This window comes from Bison bison, unplaced genomic scaffold, assembly GCF_000754665.1.
Source record: "Bison bison bison isolate TAMUID 2011002044 unplaced genomic scaffold, Bison_UMD1.0 scf7180017864388, whole genome shotgun sequence".
Lineage (NCBI taxonomy): Eukaryota > Metazoa > Chordata > Mammalia > Artiodactyla > Bovidae > Bison > Bison bison.
The window spans coordinates 2,385,133-2,408,906 of record NW_011494960.1 but is presented as its reverse complement, the minus strand read 5'-3'; the positions used below and the strand labels follow the sequence as shown (position 1 = coordinate 2,408,906).

Genomic DNA, 23,774 nt, shown 5'->3' with positions numbered 1-23,774 from the left:
ATGGTCCCGGCGTAGGGGGGGTGGGATGGGGTGCCTAACCCCCAGCGTCCTTGCCTCCCCACGCTGTGCCGCGCAGGGTGCTGGAGAAGAAGCAGGACGCAGGGGAGACCATCGAGCTGACGGAGGATGGCAAGCCCCTGGAGGTGCCTGAGAAGAAGGCGCCGCTGTGCGACTGCACGTGCTTTGGCCTGCCGCGTCGCTACATCATCGCCATCATGAGCGGCCTGGGCTTCTGCATCTCCTTCGGCATCCGCTGCAACCTGGGCGTGGCCATCGTGGACATGGTCAACAACAGCACCATCCACCGCGGGGGCAAGGTGATCAAGGAGGTACGCGACGGCTGGCCCGGTGGTGTCGCAGACCCACTTCACCTGTTTGAGCCTCGCTGTCCCCGCCGAATGCGGAGGGCGTGGTTGCCCCTTCAAGGCCCCCTCTAGCCCTGCCCTTCTAGATGGGGCCGCGGCAATGTTATCGATCCCTGTTTACGTTGGAGCACGCCGCTTCTGTTCTCTGGGCCTTCTTTTTCTCCCCAGCAAAGTGGAAAATAGTAAAGTGGGAAAAGCTCAATAGCTTTTTGAGGATAGAGATTTCATACAAAGAGTTGATCCTTAATACCGTCCGCAAAATCTAAATCGAACTATTTTTCTTTTACCCGGAGGAATAGAGCAGCAGATCAGTTATTATTTCCCCCAACTCCCTACAATTCTCGACCAACATTCTTAATCACCACAATGAAACAAAACCGAAAAACAAATCAAAGCAACTGTGCACACATATGGGCAGTTTTAGCCGAGAGGTCTTTAGGAGCCGCCCTGACTGGCGGACAAAGAAGAGCTTGATAGGCTCAGGGTCACCGGGAATCCAGTCCCGCCCGCCCGTAATCTTACAATGTGCGTTGAGTGGTGCCTAGAGAGAGGGTGGCGGGAGGTCAAAGTCAAGGTCACAGAAAGCCGCGGGTCCGGAGGCTTCCTGTAAAGAGACCTGAGAGAATTTAAGTCTGGCAGAGCAAGGGCTGGGGGTTGGGATGATAAATTCGGGATGGGCTGTGGATGGGATACTGTGAGTGCTGATGGGCCCTGGGTTATTCTTGGAGATCCTGCGAAGGGCGTTTGGTTTCAGAATTTTATTCAAAGGGGCAGAAACAGGGTCTCCAATTTCCCACGCCGAATAAGGACCTTTTCACCTTTCCTGTGCGGATAGTTAGCCCCGGTTTACTGTAAGGTTCACCTTGGATGGCAAGCCACGCTGGCGAGGGCGGAGTTAGGCTCGGACCTTCAGACACACCCCTCTCCTGCTCTTCAGACTACCCCTGAGCGCCACCTCCGTCTCCACTGATTTCCCCGGTTTCCCTGGGCTTTTCCAAATCTTTCTGGCCCAGGCCCATCCCCACTTTACAGGGACCACCATCCTTCCCACTAGCTCTTCCGACTTCCGCGCGTTTCATCCCAAGCTCCCCACCCCCTCTTCCCTAGCTTTTTCCCAGTTGGGTTCCATTCTCCCAGCGATTCCACCGCTGCAGCCGAATACGTCGGCCTGGGCTACATGGACCCCCGTCAGATGTCTCTGTCCCCCGCCAGCGAACAGAATCTCCTCGTGGAGAGTCATTTCCCAAATTCAAGCCCTGCCGGGTCGTCGTTCATAGAGGGGATCCGACCTGACAGACAGTTGTCGGGGAGCAAAATCAAGGCGCCCAGATTCGCTATGAATCCATTTCAAAAGAGCACGTTTTTCAGTGAAAAGAGGCGTTTCTTCTCTGTAAGAAGGTATAGATTTAATTTTGTTAGGAAACGAACATTAAGCCATCCCCACGACCAGAAGTCAGGGAGTATCTCGGGCGGTGAGGGCCGTTACGCAGAGAACTCCTGATCGTGAATTTCCAGCCCAAAGCCCTGACTAAACGATCTCCCTCCACTTGTTTCTTTTTTCCCTACTCCATAGAAAGCCAAATTCAACTGGGACCCGGAAACCGTAGGGATGATCCACGGTTCTTTCTTTTGGGGCTATATCATCACACAGATTCCAGGCGGCTACATCGCTTCTCGGCTGGCAGCCAACAGGTAAAGCTCCGGGGCCCGACGGGGGCGCAGAGAGGTGGGATTTATACCCCCCGAGGGGTAGCGGAAGCTGGGGCCGGGGCGAGAGCTCCGCGGGACTGGGGAACTCCCGGACGAGGTCTCCTAGTCCCCTGGAATCCACTATCGGGGCTGGAACATGGTGCCTCCTTCCAGAATAAGGCGCCCTTCAAGGATGTGGGTGCAGGTTACCGCCGCCCCCTCCCAGCGCGGGTGTAACCGGCTTCTGGTGAAATGGTCGACGTGCCCCGAGGCCTGGTAGGTGCTGCGGCCTGCCGGGGAGCCGGGCAGCTGAGACAGTGCCGCCCGGTGCACAAAGGGTGGGGGCCTCATTGCGCGCCTCTCCTCGCATCCCTCGGGTACCACGGCTCCGTGTGATGCTGACCTCCTGGCAGGGCGCATCGAAAGCCCGCCCAGATGGTGCTCTGGGTCTGCCGGATTTGTTTCTATGGAGCCAGGCGGGATTTCAGGCGCCCCGGGTGCGATTCCACCTGTTAATGAGCTCGGCGGAGTAGGGGCAGGGTGGGGAAGGCGCTCAGCTGCGTCCAGCGCCCTCCAGCCTGGCTGCGGTGGTGACAGCGGCCGGGGTCCTAGCGCCAGCCCTCAAGAGTGCCCCTGCCGGCACTTGCAGAGGCACCCTGAAATGCGAGGCAAAACGACTGATGGGGTGGGGGTGTCAAGGAGCATAGCCTGGCCCTCCGACGGTGAGAATCAGCTTCATTTGCTTCATTGTGTTCATTATGATAAATAAAACTAAGTACTCCTTAAATCTAAGTGTTAAGCTGAGAAAGAACAGATGCTCCTGCCTTTGCTGGTATTGCTGCATAGTGGTTGGTGGTTTAGTCGCCAAGTCTTGTCGGACTCTTGCAACTCCGTGGGGGATAGCCTGCTAGGCTTCTCCATCCATGGCATTTCCCAGGCAAGAATACTGGAGTGGGTTGCCATGCCCTTCTCCAGGGGATCTTCCCAATCAGGGATCGAATCCGGGTCTCTCATATTGCAGGCAGATTCTTTACCCTCTGAGCCAACAGGGAAGCCCATTCGCTGCATAGAGACCCCAAATAAAGATTTTGGGTCATGTTTCAGAGCCTATACCTAGGACTTCACCTCTCTCTCTCCCCACCAAAGTTTAAGTTTTCCTGGGAAGTAATCTAGAACTGGGCACCTCTCTAGTCTTGATCTCCTCTCTGCTTCCCTACACTGGTCTCTCATCCCTCAGTGACATCTCCCAAGCCCCTTCCCTGGCTTTTGTCACCTACGGTCCCATCCAGGAGAGGTGTTTTCCTGCCCCAAATTTCTCAGTCATCTCCAAGACCTAGGGAGAGAATCTTGGGAATTTATTTTCAGCTTAATGCCCCTAGGGTGAGGATTTTTGTTCTCAAAATGTTAAGAGGAGAGTGCAATAGAGTAGAAATAATGCCTCTTGAATACTGTCTTTACCCTAACATTGTAATGGCTAATTCAGGCTCAACAGGATAAAAAATATATACTTTTAAAAATGATATGAGTTTAAACTGAAAATTATTAACTGTGTAGAGAACCCTATTTTATGGATGGGATAAATTTTAAAAATTGACATAAGGCAGAAAAATTTAAAGGAATATTTTCTTAAATATTACTGGCAATAAATATGTTACATTTTGACTTTTATATCCCTAATGCAGTGCCAATAATTTTTTCCTAAAACTATTTTCCAAAACAAAATAAATTTCCCAGAAAGATACCCCAAACATACATATGTAGAATATTTTTCACTTCAGTGGAAAACCATGCATAAATTCACCAAAAAAAAAAGGAAAGGAAACTCAATAAAAGGTGAAATAAAAATATAATGACTATGCCTTTAAGTTTTTTTTCAGAGTCAAAACCTTCAGCTTGCCAAATGTTAAAATGCTAACATTTTCCTGCCAGGAAAAAACATCAGGGATGCTTTAGCTTTCACTCTTTCTAACACTGGGAGGTCAGTAAACAGGTTTTTCTAGGTTTAAAAAAAATGCAAGCTCATTGCTATCACTTGTGTCATGTCTAGTAAAGAAAAGACTGATGCTGACTCAGGTTCTAATTTATTTGAAGATTTTCCTCAAGAGAAAATGTCCTGAAGTTTAGAATTTTTATTTGGATCCAAAACCACAGTATCTTTAAGTAGATATTTAGGAGAGAGGAACAATATTTTCGTATACAATGTTTTGTGTTCTCCAAGGCAGAGAAAACAGTCAAAATTTTTTGTAAAATATTGTGAACAGATAAGAATGTGAACCTGCTCACTTTTTAAGATTTTGATTATCTGCTTTATTTTTAATATTTTTTAAAATATTATTAAAAGCATACAATGAGAAATATACACTGGAAACCTCTTGTGAAAACAGGTTTAAAAATGTATAACATTTCCTTTTCTGATTATAAAAGTGTTACATATCAAATAGGAAAAATATACTAAAAAGAAAGGACAATAAAAATCATACATAACTTAATCACCCAGAGACACTTTCATTGACTAGTTGGTAAATGTCCATTACTCCTGTACATGCTACATAGAATTTTATCTTAGAAGACTTTTTTTAACATAAAGTTTTAGAAATTTTTAGAATTGGCTTGAAAGATGTATGTTTCCATTTTCAAAACAGCAAAAGCAGCATACCAAGACCCATTTTCCACCTACAAGCATTGTGCACCCATTCTGCCTTCCCTACAGATCATTTAATAATAGAACAAGCTTTCCCTTGAGTGGGATGCTGGGGACAGAGTCCTTTCCCTCTTGGTGTACAAAAAGCTCTCTTTGGAAGTGTTTGCCATCACTGTTGTGGGTGGAACTGGAGTAGAGGAACTGACGCATGTGGAGACAGCTCCCCTAGAGAGAAGTGCTTCTGGTTACACCTCCTGGCAGATTTCTCAATGAAAAACAAACAGCAATGATTTGGCTTCTCCATTTTATGAATTAAGCAAAAACAGCCCCACTCTTGGTCAGAATACAGATTTCTTGTGTTTTTTTTTTTTCTGGTCCAATTCTCAGTTCTTGCTTTTCTGCTCATTGAGAAGAAGAGGTAGGGGAGTTGTGGGGGGAAGGAAACTGAGTCTCCAGGAAAGCTCCTGAATCATTATTTTCTTTACCTTTCCTCAAACAGCTATTGCACACCCTGGACAGAAGAATTTCATCAACTCCCTCTACAGAGGGTTTTAAAGTGGGGAATCAAAGGAAGATTTCTTACAAAATCTGTAATGTTTTTAGATGAGAACATATTTAATACAGTGATTACAAAGTATTGGGGGCAAATTAATTTTGTCTTTAAACAATAAGACCGTAGGGCTCATGGTAACTCAGATACTTACAAATGTGAAATTACTAAAAACGATCTTTATCTTGTATTTAGAGAGTGATGAGGAGCGTGGTCAATGACTTAGTGGAAGAAACAACAAAATTTTTGCAAAGGCATAACCAAAGAAGGTCAGATTTATCAAAGAAAGTTTGGTCAACATTATGTTTTTAGTGGATGATGTTGTATTCACAGAGACTATTCTCGCCTCTGTCTAGGTGGAAATATTACTTAAGCCCTATTTAAAAACATTCCCTCTTCTGCTCCTGTCCTCCTGATTTCCCAACTCTGCTTTAATTTTTTATGTAGCACCACTGCCAGCTATCATACCAGTATTTTTCTTAGTGATCTATAACTAAGAAATAACTGCTTTTCTACAATAAAATGTAAGCTCCATGAGTGCAAGTAATTTTGTCATGTATTAACACCACTATATCTCTAGCATCTCAAAGAGTGCCTGGCTTATGATAGATACTTGTTGAGTAAATGAAATAACATCTCAACAAAGTGTTTCACACTTTAACTATAGATTTTAAAGCCAATAGGGTTGTGTTCAGACTCCTGAATGTACTACTTAATAACTGAATGGCATGAAACATTATTTAAACTCTCTGAGCCTCAGTTTGTATTTCTGTAAAAGGAGTTAGTTAAACTATTTACCTGCTGGGACTATCATGATGCCTAAATAAGAGAATATGTGTAAAATTATTAAGCATGCCTGGTACTTAATAATTGTTGACTGTTACTTATTTCTAATAGCATTTTATATTCAGAAAAAAAATGAAAGAAAAAAGCCCTGATCATTCAGTATCACTTGTGTTTAAATTTGCCTTAAGAATTAGTAATGCAAAAAGATTATTTCTCTTGTGGTAAAAATAGCTCTTTTCTCATATCAGATTTCTGCCTTTAAAATTATTTTCCCATACATATTATTCATAGTTAAAATTATTGTTTGCTGAAAGTGCCATAAGTCTCATGTAAAAGCTTGTAAACAGCTGTCTTAAAAAACACATTTAGCCAACAGTATAGGGATTATAGAATTTCGGTATATGGAATCTTTGAATTCTAGCCAGGCATTATAAATGTGCTTAGATAAATCCATAAAAGTTTGAGGTTAGACTTCTCTGATAAAAATTAAAGATTATTTCCCATACCCCTATCCTTTATTCAAAGAGAGTTCAGTTCCTAGTGGAACATTTTATCTTTTCAGGTATTCTTGGGTTTCTAACTTGACTTTTGCTAAAGAGAAAACAGTTCTTTATTCAGATAACAAACTGACCATCACATGTATCTGTAGCATATAGTGAACTCCTGGTAACAGAAAGAACAGCAAGTGAAGAAGAACTAAAGAGCCTCTTGATGAAAGTGAAAGAGGAGAGCAAAAGAGTTGGCTTAAAACTCAACATTCAGAAAACTAAGAGCATGGCATCCAGTCCTATCACTTCATGGCAACTAGATAGGGAAACAATGGAAACTGTGAGAGACTTTATTTTGGGGGGCTCCAAAATCACAGCAGATGGTGACTTCAGCCATGAAATTAAAAGACACTTGCTCCTTGGAAGAAAAGCTGTGACAGACCTAGACAGCATATTAAAAAGCAGAGACATCACTTTACCGACAAAGGTCCATCTAGTCAAAGCTATGGTCTTTCCAGTAGTCATGTATCAATGTGAGAACTGGACTATAAAGAAAGCTGAGCACCAAAGAATTGATGCTTTTGAATTATGGTGTTGGAGAAGACTCTTGAAAGTCCTTTGGACTGCAAAGAGATCTAACCAATCCATCCTAAAGGAAATCAGTCCTGAATATTCATTGGAAGGACTGATGCTGAAGCTGAAGCTCCAATACTTTGGCCACCTGATTCAAAGAACTCTCATTTGAAAAGTCCCGGATGCTGGGAAAGATTACAGGCAGGAGGAGAAAGGGATGACAGAGGATGAGATAGTTGGATGCCCTCACCGACGCGATGGACATGAGTTTGAGTATGCTCTGGAAGTTGGTGATGGACAGGGAGGCCTGGCATGCTGTAGTCCATTGGGTCGCAGAGAGTCAGACACGACCGAGTGACTGAACTGAACTGGGGGTTCAACTCATTTGATCCTCTCATTGGGAAAGGAAATAGAAAATCAGGGAGGTGGTGACTTGTTCAAAGTCACAAAGAGATTGTGACTAAAACTCAGATGTCCAGTAATACATGACTGCAACCTCTCTCTGCATTGAAAGTTGACATCTCTGCCTGATATTATATGGTTTATTGCAATATTCACTTTCAGTAGCAAGTTGAGCCCTCTACTCTCTGAATGAGTGCCTATAATCTATCATACCCTAAATCCAGGACAGAAACCCATGAATTAGAGAGAGAAGCCTTTAGCAAGCCCCAGGGATTCTTAGATTTCTGTGGCAGGAGAAACATACTATATCTGTGTGTGTGTGTACTGGCTCCCAAATGATTTAGCCATAACACAGTGATTCTGTTCTTTTCCCTGCAAAAGGCAAATACGTAATAATGACTTAGACAAATAGTGTGATTTTTCTGGAGGAAAAAGCCATGGTATTTGGAAGTTTTTCTACTGACCCAGCCCTTTGGCAGTTTGAGCTTCTAGAAGATTGTAGAGATTTGAGCATGACTGGGATAGTTTAGACCCTTTGTCTAGAAGAAAGAGGTTCTTGCTTGCAACTCTAATTGATACAGCTCAATTTGTACTACTGCTATAAAGAAGAGAGGATTAATACTTAAAAATTAACAAATTCTAATGTATGGATTATAGAACTGTTTACTAATGTGCATTTGCATTTATAAAAGTGGAATTTGATATACTTTAGGTAAATATTCTGGCTTGCCTGATTATGAAAACTCCTTTTGTGAGAATGATTTTCAGAAAGAGGAACAAAGATACTTTAAACACAATGCCTTCATACTTCAAGCCCAGAAATAAATAATGTTACTGGTACTATTCTGTCATTTTCTTTCACAAAAATAAAATGATGAAGATATTTATTATAATAAGCATTGGAAATAGATTCTTAAGTCTCATCACCTAACTCTCTCTGTCTCTCACCTGTCTATCATCTTTTGTTTTCTACACTTACTTAGCCATTGCAACACTGATTGCATGCAGGAGTTTCTTAACTCTTCCAGTGAGAAGCATCTACAAATTCCTTTTGGTGAGAAAATAATTCAGACTGTGACTATAAAGCCTGCTGCAAAATACCACCATCTTGCTATGAGGGAACTGGTTCATAGTGATCCAGTCCTTTAGGGCCAGAGGTGACTATCTCTATTTCAGTCATCTGGCTGCCTATCAAACATCTAGCCATTTCCCCATTGTGGGCTCTATAGGTTTGGTATCTGGGGCAATGCAGAAAAGGCCTTCTTTTCTTCTGACAAAAGAAATACCCTTTCCAGGAGATGAATAGATGTATTGGGGAGGAGGGGTCCCTAAGGGTTTGCACGTGGTTTGCTGACACGGGCTTCTCTCGCCTTCCAGTCTCCTCTCCTCCCGCCCTTACTAGGTCTGGTTTCCACTGCGGCTGCCACATTCTACTACTGCAGTGCAGAAGCAGCCTCTGGGGGGAGGGACATGATTTTGAAGGAGGAGAGTCAGGTGGGCAGCTGGTAGAATGATTCTCCCGCTGCCATATGCCACTGTTGGGGCTGTCTAATTTCTCTGTCATGAGTGATGAAGTCATTTTTACAACATAATGAGGTACCAAGGGACCCAGAGGGCTGGCTTGTGCTTGTGTATTCCTTTTTTAATTTGGGAATGGGAGCATCAGATGTGACAAAGGGAGGCACCCAAGCCCTGATTTGATTAGATTAAATCCATTAAACAGCCTGGCTCAGTCTATTCCTACAGATCCTCTCCAAGAGGATTAGTGCCCCACCTGGGGTGAGAAACACTAGATCCTTGTTAAGTGACAAGCCCCTGCCCAAATGGAAACTGATTGATTGATTCCAGGAAAATAGATATCATCTGTAGAAATGACAAGTCACCAGTGTTCCTGTCACCTCTTCCAGGCAAATACTTGTCAGGTGGGCTTGATATGTGAGGTTGTTTGTGACTATGGGTCATAGAAAAAAAGATGACGACTGGGAATTTCAAAGCGAACTCACTCTGGGTCACGCTGAATGTTAATCATCAGGCAGGTTGTGATGCTGGTTTTCAGCAAATGCATTTGCTTTTTCAGATGTTTCTGTATCAGGGATACTGTATGTTTCTCAGTTCTGGTAATCTGTTTGTAATATAGAGCATCCTCTCTCTCTCACTCACACTTACACAGACACACACACACAGACACACACACCTTTCCTCTTTTTTTGTCTTACGGTATGAAGTGATTGTATTCTCTTACATATAATCACTTTAAGAACACTGGAGGGTGTGTGTGTGTGTGTGTGTGTGTGTGTACGTGTGTGTATAACAGAGGAGAAACAAGTAAAATGAGGTTTTAACTTGAAAATAAGCAAATCAAATTCATCTTAATATGTCATTTACTGCAAAGGAAATCATGAGGAAAACAATTTTAAGTAGCTTTCAAGTAGTTCATCATTTTGAAAAGCAATCTTAATAAGCAAATGGCTGTTATTTCATTTCACAGATATTGTAATGATGCTCTTTGATACATTTAGAGCATGAATTAGTTTCTAATCCTGTTCTTCAGGCATAGAAAAATTAAGATTTTTTTTTTATATTTACATTTGCATATTTCTTTGTTTTTTCCCTCAACCAAAATTTACACCAGGAGTGGATTTTTTTTAGGTAGCACCTTAGTTGCCAACTATAAGGACAAAGGCTTTAAACAGAATAAATATAATTTTAGCTGAAGTCCTCTTACTACTTGGAACTTCAAGTTCATCAATATTTATCTAATTAATGATTACATATATTGACTATTTTTCAGATAAAGCAATATTTTAGTTTAGTTCATTGCTAAAAAATTAGTATAATTTGCTAGAATTTGCATTGATTGCTTGTTTTTATATATAATACTAATATAAGTATACTGCCTGATATTACATATACTAATATAAATATTGTCTGATATTATTGATAATGTACATTTACAAGTCAGAAAATTAAGCAAGTTATTTTAAAATTAAAATATGTTTATTTGGGGAAATTTATTTCTACAAAATATTTTTATGTAAAATATAATATTTATTTTTCTTCACATTATTCACCTTTATTTGGAAGAAGCTGTCATCAGACCTTACATGAGTTTCTTAATTGAAATGGATTATAAAGCAAAAAACAAAACAAATGGAAAACTCAGGCTATGGATCAGAAATTGGATTAATTTTACAAATGTGTAATTGGTTAATTACATTGAATAATATCTTAAATGTATATTCTATAATCATCAATTCATTAAAATATTATCAGATGAAATACATTAGTATTTACAGTTTACAGTTTAACATTTAACCTATGATGAGACATTGAAAACCCACCTGCAGAAAGCTACAGTGGAATTTCAAAAGACGAAAGTGTTATAAAAATTGAACCTGAAAAATAAATATTTCCTTTGAGCTCCTGAAGTCAAGCAGTAGCATGGCTGTTTAACTCATATGATACTGTAGAGTACAACCTTCTCCTAACTCATAGTTAAAATGAATCCAGAAATCTAGCTCTTATATTAAAATGGGGGAAAATAGAAAGCCAGCTCTATTGCATAGCAACACAGAAGAGACAGTCTAATCATGTAAAGTGGAGAGGGGGTGAATGAATATCAGAAGAGCTTTTCAATCAATGTGAGGTAGATCATTCAGGTATAAAATCTCTTCTTTTCCCTAAACAGTACAAACAGTACATTTGTATTGGGGGTGGGAAGAGAGCAGATATGAAATATAAATTGTCTTCATAATTTTCTTAGTTCTCCATTTCAGGAGGCAGATGCAATTGCAATTAGAATTAAATTAATAAATATACATATCACTAAACTTTTTATATATCATCATTCTTCCTTACAGCAACTCTATAAGGCAGGCATTCTTATATATTCAAAGACATTGTGTTCCTGATCAGAGAACTGAATAGAATAGCAGAGTAACTTTCCCAAAGATCACTACCTGGTAAAAGGAAGAGAAGTCTTTTGATCAGAGGATAAACTTGAAAAACAGATGATGGTGGGTATTATTTTCAAATGCAGTTGTGTGTCAAAGTCGAGACTAGTGCTGGGGAAATAAAACACACACAAGTGGTAAATGTTTCTTAATACATAATCTATTTATTATTTCTTCAACTTCTTATGTTCATGCTTATATTTGTTTGTTTCGGTAACATCAAGCCAAACAAAAATGATGACTGTTAAGCATAATACAACAAGCACAACTACATTAAGCACTGGTAAATGGAGAAATTCTTTAGGAGGACAGTATATCACCTCTGAAACATTACCACCTAATTTGATTTTGAAAGTAGAGCTTAAAGAGAGTCGTTTCAGAAGCTGATGAAGATGTGCTGAATAGAAAGTGTAATGGCAGTTGATTGTAGTATATCCCACAATGTTGTTTGGAATATTTAAGGATGAGGCCAGACTGGGCCATGCATTTGCTATTTCAAGTGCAGATTTATCCACAGGAATAGTCTCAATTCTATTAGTCCAGAACTACTATCCTACAGTTATTCTAGGGAGTAACTCAGCTTTCTAGGATTATTAGAATACCCAGAACAGTAGTTTGTGCCCATCAAAGACTCAGGAACAAATAAATGGTCAATTGATCTTAAAGGCTATTGGGATAAAGAAGGCTCAAGAAAGAAAGACCTGTTATCACCTACATATAGGGAAGGGAAGATATCACTTCCCTGGATTTAAAATCTTTATACAAAAGGAGCTGGTGGTTATTTCTTAAGCACATGCCACATGCAAAGTATTCTGCTACCATCTAGGAATTTGAAGAAATAAAAGATCTAGACTGTGTTGTCCAAGAGACACAAATAATATGGAGGATCTTGGGGTAAGTCTTTTGAAAGTGATCTACAGTGCTTTAGAAATATCTGAGAGAGACAGTTGGAAAAGAAAAGTGTGCATGTGTGTGTGTATGGTGGGTAGGTATTGAAGGCAAGTGTGTAGGAGATACCAAGACAACAAACTGATCTGAAGAAGACTGTCAATTTTTGTTTGCTTGTTTCCTGTCAGATATTTTAAATAGACTATTGAGGCACAGATTGACGGACTGATGTATTTCAGTCCATACTGTGTGCCCTCAGAATGAGAGCTAAGATTCAGGCACTTTAAGCTTCTAGAATTTCAGGATGACACAGGACAACTTTGAATCCATGGTCACAGAAATAGCATTATTAATTAGAACAAAAACATTCTGGAGGAAAAAGACAGATAATAACAGTTCTCTGGAGAACTCTGTTGAATGTTAGGGAGTTTCTATATCATGATAGCTGATATTATAAACCACTTACTGTTAACCAGATACTGTCTCCTTTCATAATTGATTCATTTAATCTTCATGATAATCCCTTAAAGTATAAAGATACATTATCTCCATTTAACAAATGGAGAAGGTAAGGCTTAGAGAATTCAAGTAGTAACAACTGCACAAGATCAGATCTAGTAAGAAATTAGAGTTGGAAGTTGAATTCATACAGTGTAACCATAGAATGTGTATTCTTAGCTAATGTTATGTTCTACTGTTTATATGTCCCAAAGGAAAATATGGCAGCCACTCAATCAGTTTGGTTAATGAACTGAAGTGAAAATTGCTGTCATATCCGACTCTTTGCGACCCCATGGACTATAGAGACCATGGAATTCTCTAGGCCAGAATACTGGAGTGGGTACCATATTTTGACCCAGGGATCAAACCAGGTCTCCTGCACTGCCGGTGATTCTTTACCAGCTGAGCCAAAAGGGAAGCCCAGGAATACTGGAGTAGTCGTCTATCCTTTCTCCAGAGGATCTTCCTGACTCAGGAATTGAACTGGGGACTCCTGCATTGCAGGCGGATTCTTTACCAACTGAGCTTTCAGGGAAGCCCCCAGTTTGGTTAATGAGGACAATCAAAACCAGGTCAGAGGACCTTCTCTTTTGGCCTTGACTGAATGATCTACTTATAATCTATATTTTGTAAAGGAGATTGTCCTTTTCAGCGGGTGTTTCCACTTCACCCTTGCTGCTCCCCTCTACAATAAAAGGCAAGGCTCTTATTTCAGCTATGACAAGCTCCGTTCTCTCTGGGCCTTTCCCTTGCCCCAGATCTGTCTCGTTTGTGAAGGCTGGGGGGAATATCCAGCATAATACTGCTAAATCAGTTATTCTCATATCAGGAAAAGCAACATCAACACCACCAGGGTACTTGTTAGAAATACAAACTCTCAGGCACCATACCAAGCTAGGAAATCAGAAGATCTGGCCCAGCCCTCTGTGTTTGAACATGCTCCTTAAGGTGATGTTCATACATGAGGAACTCTGGAAATCATAGTGCTAAACTATGTTACATTCCAGAGCTTTTTTTTTCCATACTCAGTTTTCCTATTTCTTTGACTTCTTTTCTGAAGCTTAGATTTTGTTCATAAAAGGACAACACCCTCCTCAAATGAGCTCTCTATTTAACTACTTTGAACTACTAGGTATACATTAAATGTTACAAGGATGTAAAACACATCACAGGAAATATGGGTATTGGTTTATAATGACTTTGCATGAATTTTAATCTATAAAGACATGTAATCACTGTATTGTACACCTGAAGCTAGTATAATGTTGTAAGTCAACTACACAAAATAAATAAGCGGACAAACCATAGGAGGGACAGAATAGAATTCTTCTCTCACTCCCCACTGCTGTGACCATTCATCTTTCAATAACATTTTGGTCTTTCAGAGTTTTTGTTATTTTATCTGCTGCTGCTGGCACTGTTAGGGCTAGTATTCGTTCTGCCCCTATTAAAGTACAATATAGCTTTGGGGTTAAGTATTTAGAATCTACAACCAGACTTGAGTCATTATAAGACACAGTTCTCCACTTAAAGTGTCTATGTGACTTCAGCAACTTATTTAACTCACCGGGACTTGGTTATTTTATCCATGAAATAAGAATGGTAGTAGTAGCCCTCCAATATAGTTTTTAGTTTAAAATGAGAATCTGGAACAGTGACTGGCACACAACTAGCACAATACCATTGGCTGTGATTATTTCTCCCTGACTGACTCACATTTACGGATTTATTTTTATGCGCCAGGCACCAGTCTAAGCCTTTTAGGTATATTGTTTCTTTTAGCCTCACAACAATCCTATGAAGCGTGATAGACTAATACAATCATTGACCAACTCCTAACACCTTTTAAATGCTTAGGATATGTCAGACATTCTTCTGGGTCCTTAACTGGTAATAAATCATAGGTTCTATAAATATCCCTGTTTTGTAGATGAGGAATGAAGCATAGACAGTAGAGTACACTGTTCAAGATCACTCAAGTAGTAAGCGACAGGAACGGACTTTGAATCTCAGATGCCTGGCCCTGGTAAACATGATCTAGACCATTGCATTCCTTTTTATAGACAAGAAATCAGAAGCCAAATGAGGTTAAGTAGCTTTCCAGTCACATAGTTATTAACCAACAGAGCTAGAATCTTATCAAAATTTCTGTACAATATTGATGTCATCTTTTTTCCCTCTCCCACTTTAGTGACTTTGACCGCTTTACTCCCCTGCAAGCCTTCCTCTTATCTGAACTTACATGTATGCTTCTCACCTTCTGACTCCCTGACTTCATCACTTCCTACCCCCTCAATTTCAGTAAGCTTTTCATGTTTACTTAACTTTAGGGGCATAATTGCATTCCCTCTGGGGTCACCCTAAACTCTATCATCTCCAAGATGCCATGGACTTATGATTTCTTCTCTTGCCTTCCCTGTTGTATCTACACCTGCTTAAACCCTCCTTACAATTTCCCTGTTCATCTCACTCCTGATGTTCTCCTACTCACGTGTATCACTGTGTTCAGCCGTTTTCAATTCTGCCTTTGTTTCGGATATGTAATGCAATCTCTTCCATGTTTTGAAACTTTGCTGATTCATTTCCTCTTTGGAATTTCTTCATCCTTTTTCATACTAATCTTCCAAAGCTCAACTTTAAAGGTTCCTCCTGAAGGACTTGTTTCCTTGTCACGCCAGCTGGAATGGACTTTTCCCTCCTTTGCTTTCCATTTGCACTCTGGTTATGGCCATTAGTGTATGTTGTTTTTGGCTAGTTGTCTTTCTTTTGCTCTTCTACTACACATAGAGCATCCTTGTCTTTTTCTAGGTGCCTAGTTGCATCATGTGGGCTCCCCCGGTGGGTCAGCAGTAAGGAATCTACCTGCCAATGCAGGAGATGCAGATTTGATCCTTGGGTTGGGAAGATTCCCCTGGAGAAGGAAATGGTAACGCACGCCAGTATTCTTGCCTGGGAAATCTCAAGGACAGAGGAGCCGGGTGGGCTGCAGGCCATGGGGTCACAGAGTCAGACATGATTTAGCCACTAAACAGCAATTACAACAAGTTGCATCTTGTAGATAAAAGAGCAGAGATTTACAGATTTCCATGTCGGAGAGTTTGGAATTCAGATATCAGGTCTATTGCTTGCTTTTTTTCTCTTACACAGTCTGTCTCTAGTCTCTGATTTGTAAAATGAAAGTGTAACTCAGAGTTGTTGTGAGGATTAAATGAATTAATGTAGGTGGAGAGAGTATAGCAAGTGCTCTGTAAATTTGGCTCCCGTTTCCTCCTCAACATAGTACCCTAAATATAGTCTCATAGAGGTTTGGAGTGTGAAAGCATAAATCAATGTTGAATGAAGTGGCTGTTTCAATTTTGACTATCTGTAGTACATTAAGAAAAATGTAAAGACCTTCCATATTGGCCAAGAATTTCTATGATCATTATTTTAATTACTTGGATATTGATTTAGATATCATTTTCATAAAATTAGAAAAAACTGGATTCTGAAATGTTTTATGAATTATATTCTTAAGTAGTTGGAAAAAGTCAATCCATTTTTATAATGCAATGGCCACTAATAATAAAAAGGATGGCTAAACAAATTAAGAAACTTAAAACTAGGAAGCATTTGGAAATGTCACAGATTATATAATTAGAAACAACTATTCAGGGTAAGAATAAAAAGTAAACATTGAAAGTAATCTACTGACATTTTTAATCTCAGGAATAGTGTGATTTCAAGTAACTGTGAAAAATGAGTATTTAAAATTTCAATTTTAATTCTGAAACACATTACTGACTACATATTATGTGCACAATTAGATGTAAATCCCAGCAACAAAACCCACTGACCTTGGAATTATATAGACTAGATTTGAAACAAGATTCCTCTACTTAGAGCTGCTTAACAACTTGGGCAAGTGATATCACTTACTTCAGGCTTAGTTTCTTCATCTAGAAAATGGGTGTATTAATAATGTCATGTCATTGCGTTGTTAGATTTTTGGTATGTGAAGTATAAGCATGATGTCTTACCAGTTGAATAATCACTTATTAAATTTAGTTCTGACTACAATATGAGTTGAGTAACAAATAGTTCATGATTGATTCAGCTTTACTGGCAGATGATTTTGTCCCCCAAGGGATAGTTTGTGATTTCTGGGGACATTTTTTGTTGTAACCATTTGCAGGCATGTGCTATGGGCATCTAGTGCATAAAGGTTGGGGTGCTGTTTACATCATCATATAATGCACAGGACTACATCCCACAATAAAGAATTTTGTTCATCTCAAAATATCAACAGTGTAGAGGCTGAGAAACCCTAAACTAAAAAAAGATAAAATTAATCTCTCTCCAGTTTATCTAGAGATAGCAATGTTTTCAAATAGGCAGAAAGAAACTGATGATTGAAAGATATAAAATAAATGTCATGCATCATTCTTTCAAAATATGTATTAGAAAAGAAGACACATATTAGATGAACCTGTTTAAAAACTATATATATATATATATATATATATATATATATTTGCAAACCTTAGGATGCACATGCAAAATTATCACCTGGACTGCTTATTACAACCAATTTCCAGGCTTCACTCTTAGCACATTCTGTTTTGAAAAGTCTGGAGTAAGAAGTCTGCATTTTTAATAAACACTCCAGGGAATTCTAATGCATCTGGTTCATGGACAACAATTTGAAGGAATTCTTCCAAAGAGCTGAATGGAGTAGTTGGATGTATAACTCATATAAACACTTATGAAACTCCTTTAGCATTATGTAGCTCTGGCTCTCTTTATCCTTGATGTTGTAAATAGCCTCAGTCTCATTTTTATTGAGCATAAGAAATAAAGTAAGATGGATATACAGAAACAACAGTAGTTTTCCAGTATACAGAAACCTACCCATAAGCCCAAAACTCCTGTGTCATTTTCTCTCTCTGCTTTCACCTTTTCTGCACAGGTTTAACATTCAAACTCCCAGAACGGGAAAGACATTGGCCTTTGGGACGGGTACCATTTACCACTAGGTCCAGGAAGCTTGCTTCATACACTCCCTTGTATCTAGTTCCTCTCAGCCCTAAAGGAAACCTCCAAAATGTTCTGGAGTTTGCACATAAGAGCATGTGGATTTCAGTCTTGAGACAGGTGAAAAGTCAACTGAAAATAATCAAGCATGAAAATACATTTTTAAACAATTTTAATAACAATTTGAGTTTTTATATTTTAAAGACAGGATATGGGATTTTTGCATTTAATTTCTGGAAAATAAATCCATAGTCGGCAGAAGTTTAATATCGCTGGGCATTTTAATGGGGATAATCATTCCCAGAAATAAAAAATTTCTATTTTGCACCAAGCATTTAGGAAATAAGTTACTCTGACTCAGAGCCAAAGATACCTATTCAGGAAATAGCACACAGGAAGAACAGAAGAGAATATTCACCTCTTGAGTGACTGTTTACCTGTGTGAAGAGAAGCCACTGAGAACAGGCGGATTATTAGGCTATAGCAAGTAAACAAAAGTTTGTGTCCCAGTCTAAGATTCATAGAAAAAAGCTGATCTACTTCATCCTTTCATAAAGTCATTTCTCAAATTTCAGTAGCAGATTAATCATGATCAAGGCTCTTTCAGAAACTCCCGTCTTTAACAGTTACATTTAAACATGCTCCTGGAAAAATGAGAACTTCTATGAGGCAGCCAATTTTGACTGAATTCAAAGTTCAGTGTTTGCCTTGAAAAAATTTACTGAGAACACACAGCTTAGCTCACTAGAGACAATGTGTCCCCAGATTTCTCTGCAAGAGAAATTTCTAAAGTTACCTGGTTAAGGGGATATTTTTCTTCCTTAGTATTACATTATGAGAGATTTTTTTGTTAATAATGGAATATAATTTTTACTTGTAGATGGATAAAGGTGTTAGAATTCTATTTTGAATTGTTTATATGTATGCAAAAAGAGGGATATCTAAAACCCCTCCACTCAACCACCTACACAGAAAGACAAACCTGAGGTAGATATATGAAGTATTAATTTTTTCTATTTTAAAAATATGTCCTATGGGAGCTGATCATTAGATCTGGGGAGCATTTACATATGATTCCCTTCATAAAATTTTATGAATGGAGTTATAATTTCCATACTTCAAGGTATCACACTAGACACAACTTCATTTAGGCACTTACTATTTCTTTAGCAGCTCTTCAGTGAGTATCTCCTATGTATCAGGCACTGTGCTAGGCATTAGGGATACAACAGTGTATCTGAAAAGCAAGCTCTTGCCCTTCAGCAGCTTACATTGTAGATATATAGACTCAAACCATATACAGTGCTTAATTAACTATTTAAAATTTGTAATTATATCTATGAAGAAAGTGACTAAAATTATGTATAAACAGATTTATTCAGTTTAGTTCAGTTGTTCAGTTGTGTCCAACTCTTTGTGACCCCATGGACTGCAGCACACCATGCTTCCCTGTCTATCACCAACTCCCAGAGCTTGCTCAAACTCATGTCCATTGAGTTGGTGATGCCATCCAACCATCTCATCCTCTGTCGTCCCCTTCTCCTCCTGCCTTCAATCTTTTCCAGCATCAGGGTCTTTTCCAAGAAGTCAATTCTTTGCATCAGGTGGCCAAAGTATTGGAGTTTCAGCTTCAGCATCAGGTGGCCAAAGTGTTGGAGTTTCAGCTTTAGCATCAGCCTTTCCAGTGAATATTCAGGACTGATTTCCTTTAGGATGGACTGGTTGGATCTCCTTGCAGTCCAAGGGACTCTCAAGAGTCTTCTCCAACACCACAGTTCAAAAGCATCAATTCTTCAGTACTCAGCTTTCTTTATAGTCCAACTCTCACATCCATATATGATTACTGGAAAAACCATCGCTTTGACTAGATGGACTTTTGTCGACAAAGTAATGTCTCTACTTTTTAGTATGTTGTCTAGGTTGGTCATAGCTTTTCATCCAAGGAGCAAATGTCTTTTAATTTCATGGCTGCAGTCACCATCTGCAGTGATTTTGGAGCCCCCAAAATAAAGTTTGTCACTGTTTCCATTGTTTTCCCATCTATTTGCCATGAAGTGATGGGACCAGATGCCATGATCTTTGTTTTCTGAATGTTGAGTTTTGTGCTTCAAATGATGTAGCAATTCAAGATAGTCCAATATCTATTTGCAATGGCTAGCCAATCCAGTTCAGAACATTCTTATTCTTTTAGGAAAAAAAAAAAATTCTGTCTTGAAATTGCTTGTAATTAACCTGATCTGAGAAATGTAGACCTGTTAACTCCTTTTATTTTTCAGAGTTTTCGGAGCTGCCATACTTCTTACCTCTACCCTGAATATGCTAATCCCATCAGCAGCCAGAGTGCATTATGGGTGTGTCATCTTTGTTAGGATACTGCAGGGACTTGTTGAGGTATGGAACTACAGGATGACATCATTTTAAGGTTGGCATGCTAACAAGAATCAGAAGATTATCTTTGTTTTGACCTACAAATAAATATATTGTATTAGGCTGTGTCTAGTGAAAGTGAAGTCGCTCAGTCGTGTCCGACTCTTAGCGACCCCATGGACTGTAGCCTACCAGGCTCCTCCGTCCATGGGATTTTCCAGGCAAGAGTACTGGAGTGGGGTGCCATTGCCTTCTCCTCCTTTAGCTACTGACGTGTAATGCCCTCTGTGTTATAAACCAGATATGTTTAAATGATGACAGACTACCACTGTGACTGTTTATCCCCACTTATCTGGAATTGAGTGATGATGAAGTGTTTAGTGAATAACAGAAAAGAAAAAAAAAAAAAAAAAGAACAGACAGTTTTGTTAATGTGCTGTGATAAAAATTTTGAGTCCATCCTCTGAATTAATATGTTTGGAGAGTTTTTTAACAAGTCTCTGTTGGCTTTACATCATGATCTAAATTTTCACTAAAAAAAAACATTTCATTGAATGTATTCTTTGGGCATCAACTCTAATGATTGACTTTTGCTCCATCAACCTGTTGTCTTTGAAGGAATATCATTTAAAAATTTGAGAATGGTATACATATTGCCCTTTCTCTTTCCATGAAATACGGTGGGAGTAGGTAAGTTAGGTAAAGTATCAAGGCACTGAAAACAGTTTCTTGTCTTTCCAAAAAGAAAGAAAAAATGATAGGATCAAAACAATACAAAAAAGAATATTTTAAAGATTTTAAGTTTTAGACACGCATTTCAGGAAGTATAACAACCTTCAAGGATCTAAACTGCACATTCTTCTGTAGGGATTTGGGAATCACTAAGTTTAACTCTTTACAAAATTGTCTCTCAAACTGTTCAGAATTGCAGATGAACTGAATAATAGAGGATCTTTTCTTCAGCCTTAATCAGAAGAAAGCTGAGGTTAGAAGGAAGTCTTAAAGGGCAGGAATAATTTGAACATGTGACTAAAAAGAGGTCATGTCTTACCTGGTCTGGGCTGAAAGTTTTTAAAATGGAATTTTATGGAATCAGCAAAGAAAGGCCCTCACATGGCAACTGGGGACCCTGTGCCCATTCTAAGAAAACAGCATCACATCAGAGAAGTGAATGTGCTTATTTTCCTACGATCCAAGATTCTAAACAGTGCTGATATATTTCTTTCCATCACAGGGTGTCACCTACCCAGCATGTCATGGGATATGGAGCAAATGGGCTCCCCCTTTAGAGAGAAGTCGATTGGCAACCACCTCCTTTTGTGGTGAGCATTATGTGCAGATACAGTTATGTGCATAAAAGCTTAGGAACAACTTTTGTAAGAATTGAAAGTTGCTAAAACTCATCTGTAAGACCATTTGAGGTGTGTCTGTATGTGTACATGAGGAAAGGTTTTTGACCCACGATCTCAATTTCTTTAATTATTACTAGTCTACTCAAATCTTCTACTCCCTCTTACATTTTGTATTTTTCTGGGAGTTTATTCATTTCTTCTGGATTTTCAAATATATTCATTAATTATTTTTATTATAGTTTTTTGAATTTGTTTTTTATTATAGTGTTGTACTATTTTTATATCTCTGACTTGGGTGTGTAGGTTATATTCACTTGTGTAGCCTTGTACTCCTGGATATGTGTTTGAAGTATGTGGATGAGAGTGCATATACATCCAAGTGTGCAAGGATGTGTTTGTAAGATCCAGGCAAGGAAAATGAGATGAAGTCAAGAGTTTCTATTGATTTCACTTACTTTTCTCTCATTTTCTCTGCTACTTTAGGTTCCTATGCTGGAGCTGTGATTGCAATGCCTTTAGCTGGCATTCTTGTGCAGTACACCGGCTGGTCTTCCGTATTCTATGTCTATGGTATGTTGCATTTCTGTATAATAGAATTAAAAGAAACGTGCATAAACCAAAGCCGTATGATAGATCAATGAATATACTTCTGTGTTTACTCACTATTGTTTTTTCATTGATTCTTTTCTTTATAATCTAAGATCAAGGGCAATATTCTATATCTGCAATTTTCTCTGTAATATTATTTATTATTTTTAAAAGCCATCACATTGCTGATGGAAACTTTGTAATGTACAGTATGTGTTGCCCTTGATTATGAAACATTTAATTTAGCTCTTGATTCAAAGCTGATTAAAAGGAAGAAGCTAGGCAGCACCAACTTCTCTTTTTGATTCTTGCTTTCTTGGTCATTTCCCTGATTCTATTTCCTTGAGACTCAATGGGATAGGAAGCTTAAAGGCCATATTAGTGTTAATGCAAACATTCGATCTTGTGATGAAATATTAGCAGTTGCTGCAGGGGCAGTACATTTTAGTCCACATTTCCCCAGGATTAAAGAAGATTAAGCCCCCAAGTGGAAATAAAAATGACAGGAAGCCCAAAGTCCAAACTCCCTTTCTGTTCACTTTCTAACCAGAATATGGAATCTTACTTCTTGAAAGTATCCCATAGTCTTTCGCTAAGATACACTTTTTTAATAAAGAGAAAAGAAGAAAGATAAGAGATCTGGATTCCAACTGATGTTGTCACTAATTAATACCAGTTTTGGACATGGGCAGGAGAAGCTGAAAGATTAATGAAGTCATGTGGGAGAACAGAACAGAATTTGGCTGCTTCCAAATGTGCTATGATCCATTTTCATTTTGAAATGTTCTCATCAAAGCAAATTCTTATATTTATAGAATGTAAATAGTGGAGGATCTTATCCTGGTTTAAAAGCCATGGTTGGGTTTTGGATTCATGAATACCCTAAATGGTGAGCTATGTATGCAGTTGAACATATTTTTGTTTTCTAGGGAAATTTTTTTAACAGATTTTAATCCATAGCTTTTGTTTGATTTTATTTTAAAGCCCATAATTCAAAGATATTTAAAGCACTTACTTACAAGGTATATAGTAAATTTGGTGTGCTGCTGCTGCTGCTGCTAAATTGCTTCAGTCGTGTCCGACTCTGTGTGACCCCATAAACTGCAGCCCACCAGGCTCCCCTGTCCCTAGGATTCTCCAGGCAAGAACACTGGAGTGGGTTGCCATTGCCTTTTCTGAAAGTTGGTATGGCCATCCATTAAATTCTTTGATTTGTGCCTTAGTCCATTATTTAATTGAAGATGTGATGTGACTTTAAGAATATGAATTTTCCACAAAGGACCCAAGAAAAACCTACCTTGTTATTTCAAGCTATATCCCATTTCATGCTTATCATTGAATGGCTTCCCAGGTGGCACTGTGGTAAAGAACCCGCCTGTTAATGCAGGAGACATTAGAGATGCCAGTTCAATCCCTGAGTCAGGAAGATCCTCTGCAGGAGGGCATGGCAACCCACTCCAGCATTCTTGCCTGGAGAATCCCATGGACAGCGGAGCCTGGTGGGCTACAGTCCATAGCGTCGCAGAGTCGTATACAATGACTGAAGTGACTTAACACACATGCACAATCTGAAAATATCATAATAATAGTACTTGCTTACTTGCTGTATATGACAAAA

General features: G+C 39.2%; 1 protein-coding gene across 1 annotated transcript in view; it reads left to right on the top strand.

The window, feature by feature from the left end:
• The window catches only part of SLC17A6 (solute carrier family 17 (vesicular glutamate transporter), member 6), a 40,431-nt gene that overhangs the window by 2,846 nt on the left and 13,811 nt on the right, over positions 1-23,774 (top strand). The window contains exons 2-6 of the mRNA XM_010858407.1: positions 77-329; positions 1,939-2,057; positions 20,126-20,240; positions 21,451-21,538; positions 22,052-22,138. Of these exons, the coding sequence (XP_010856709.1) occupies positions 77-329; positions 1,939-2,057; positions 20,126-20,240; positions 21,451-21,538; positions 22,052-22,138 (662 nt within the window). The remainder of the gene's footprint in view (positions 1-76; positions 330-1,938; positions 2,058-20,125; positions 20,241-21,450; positions 21,539-22,051; positions 22,139-23,774) is intronic.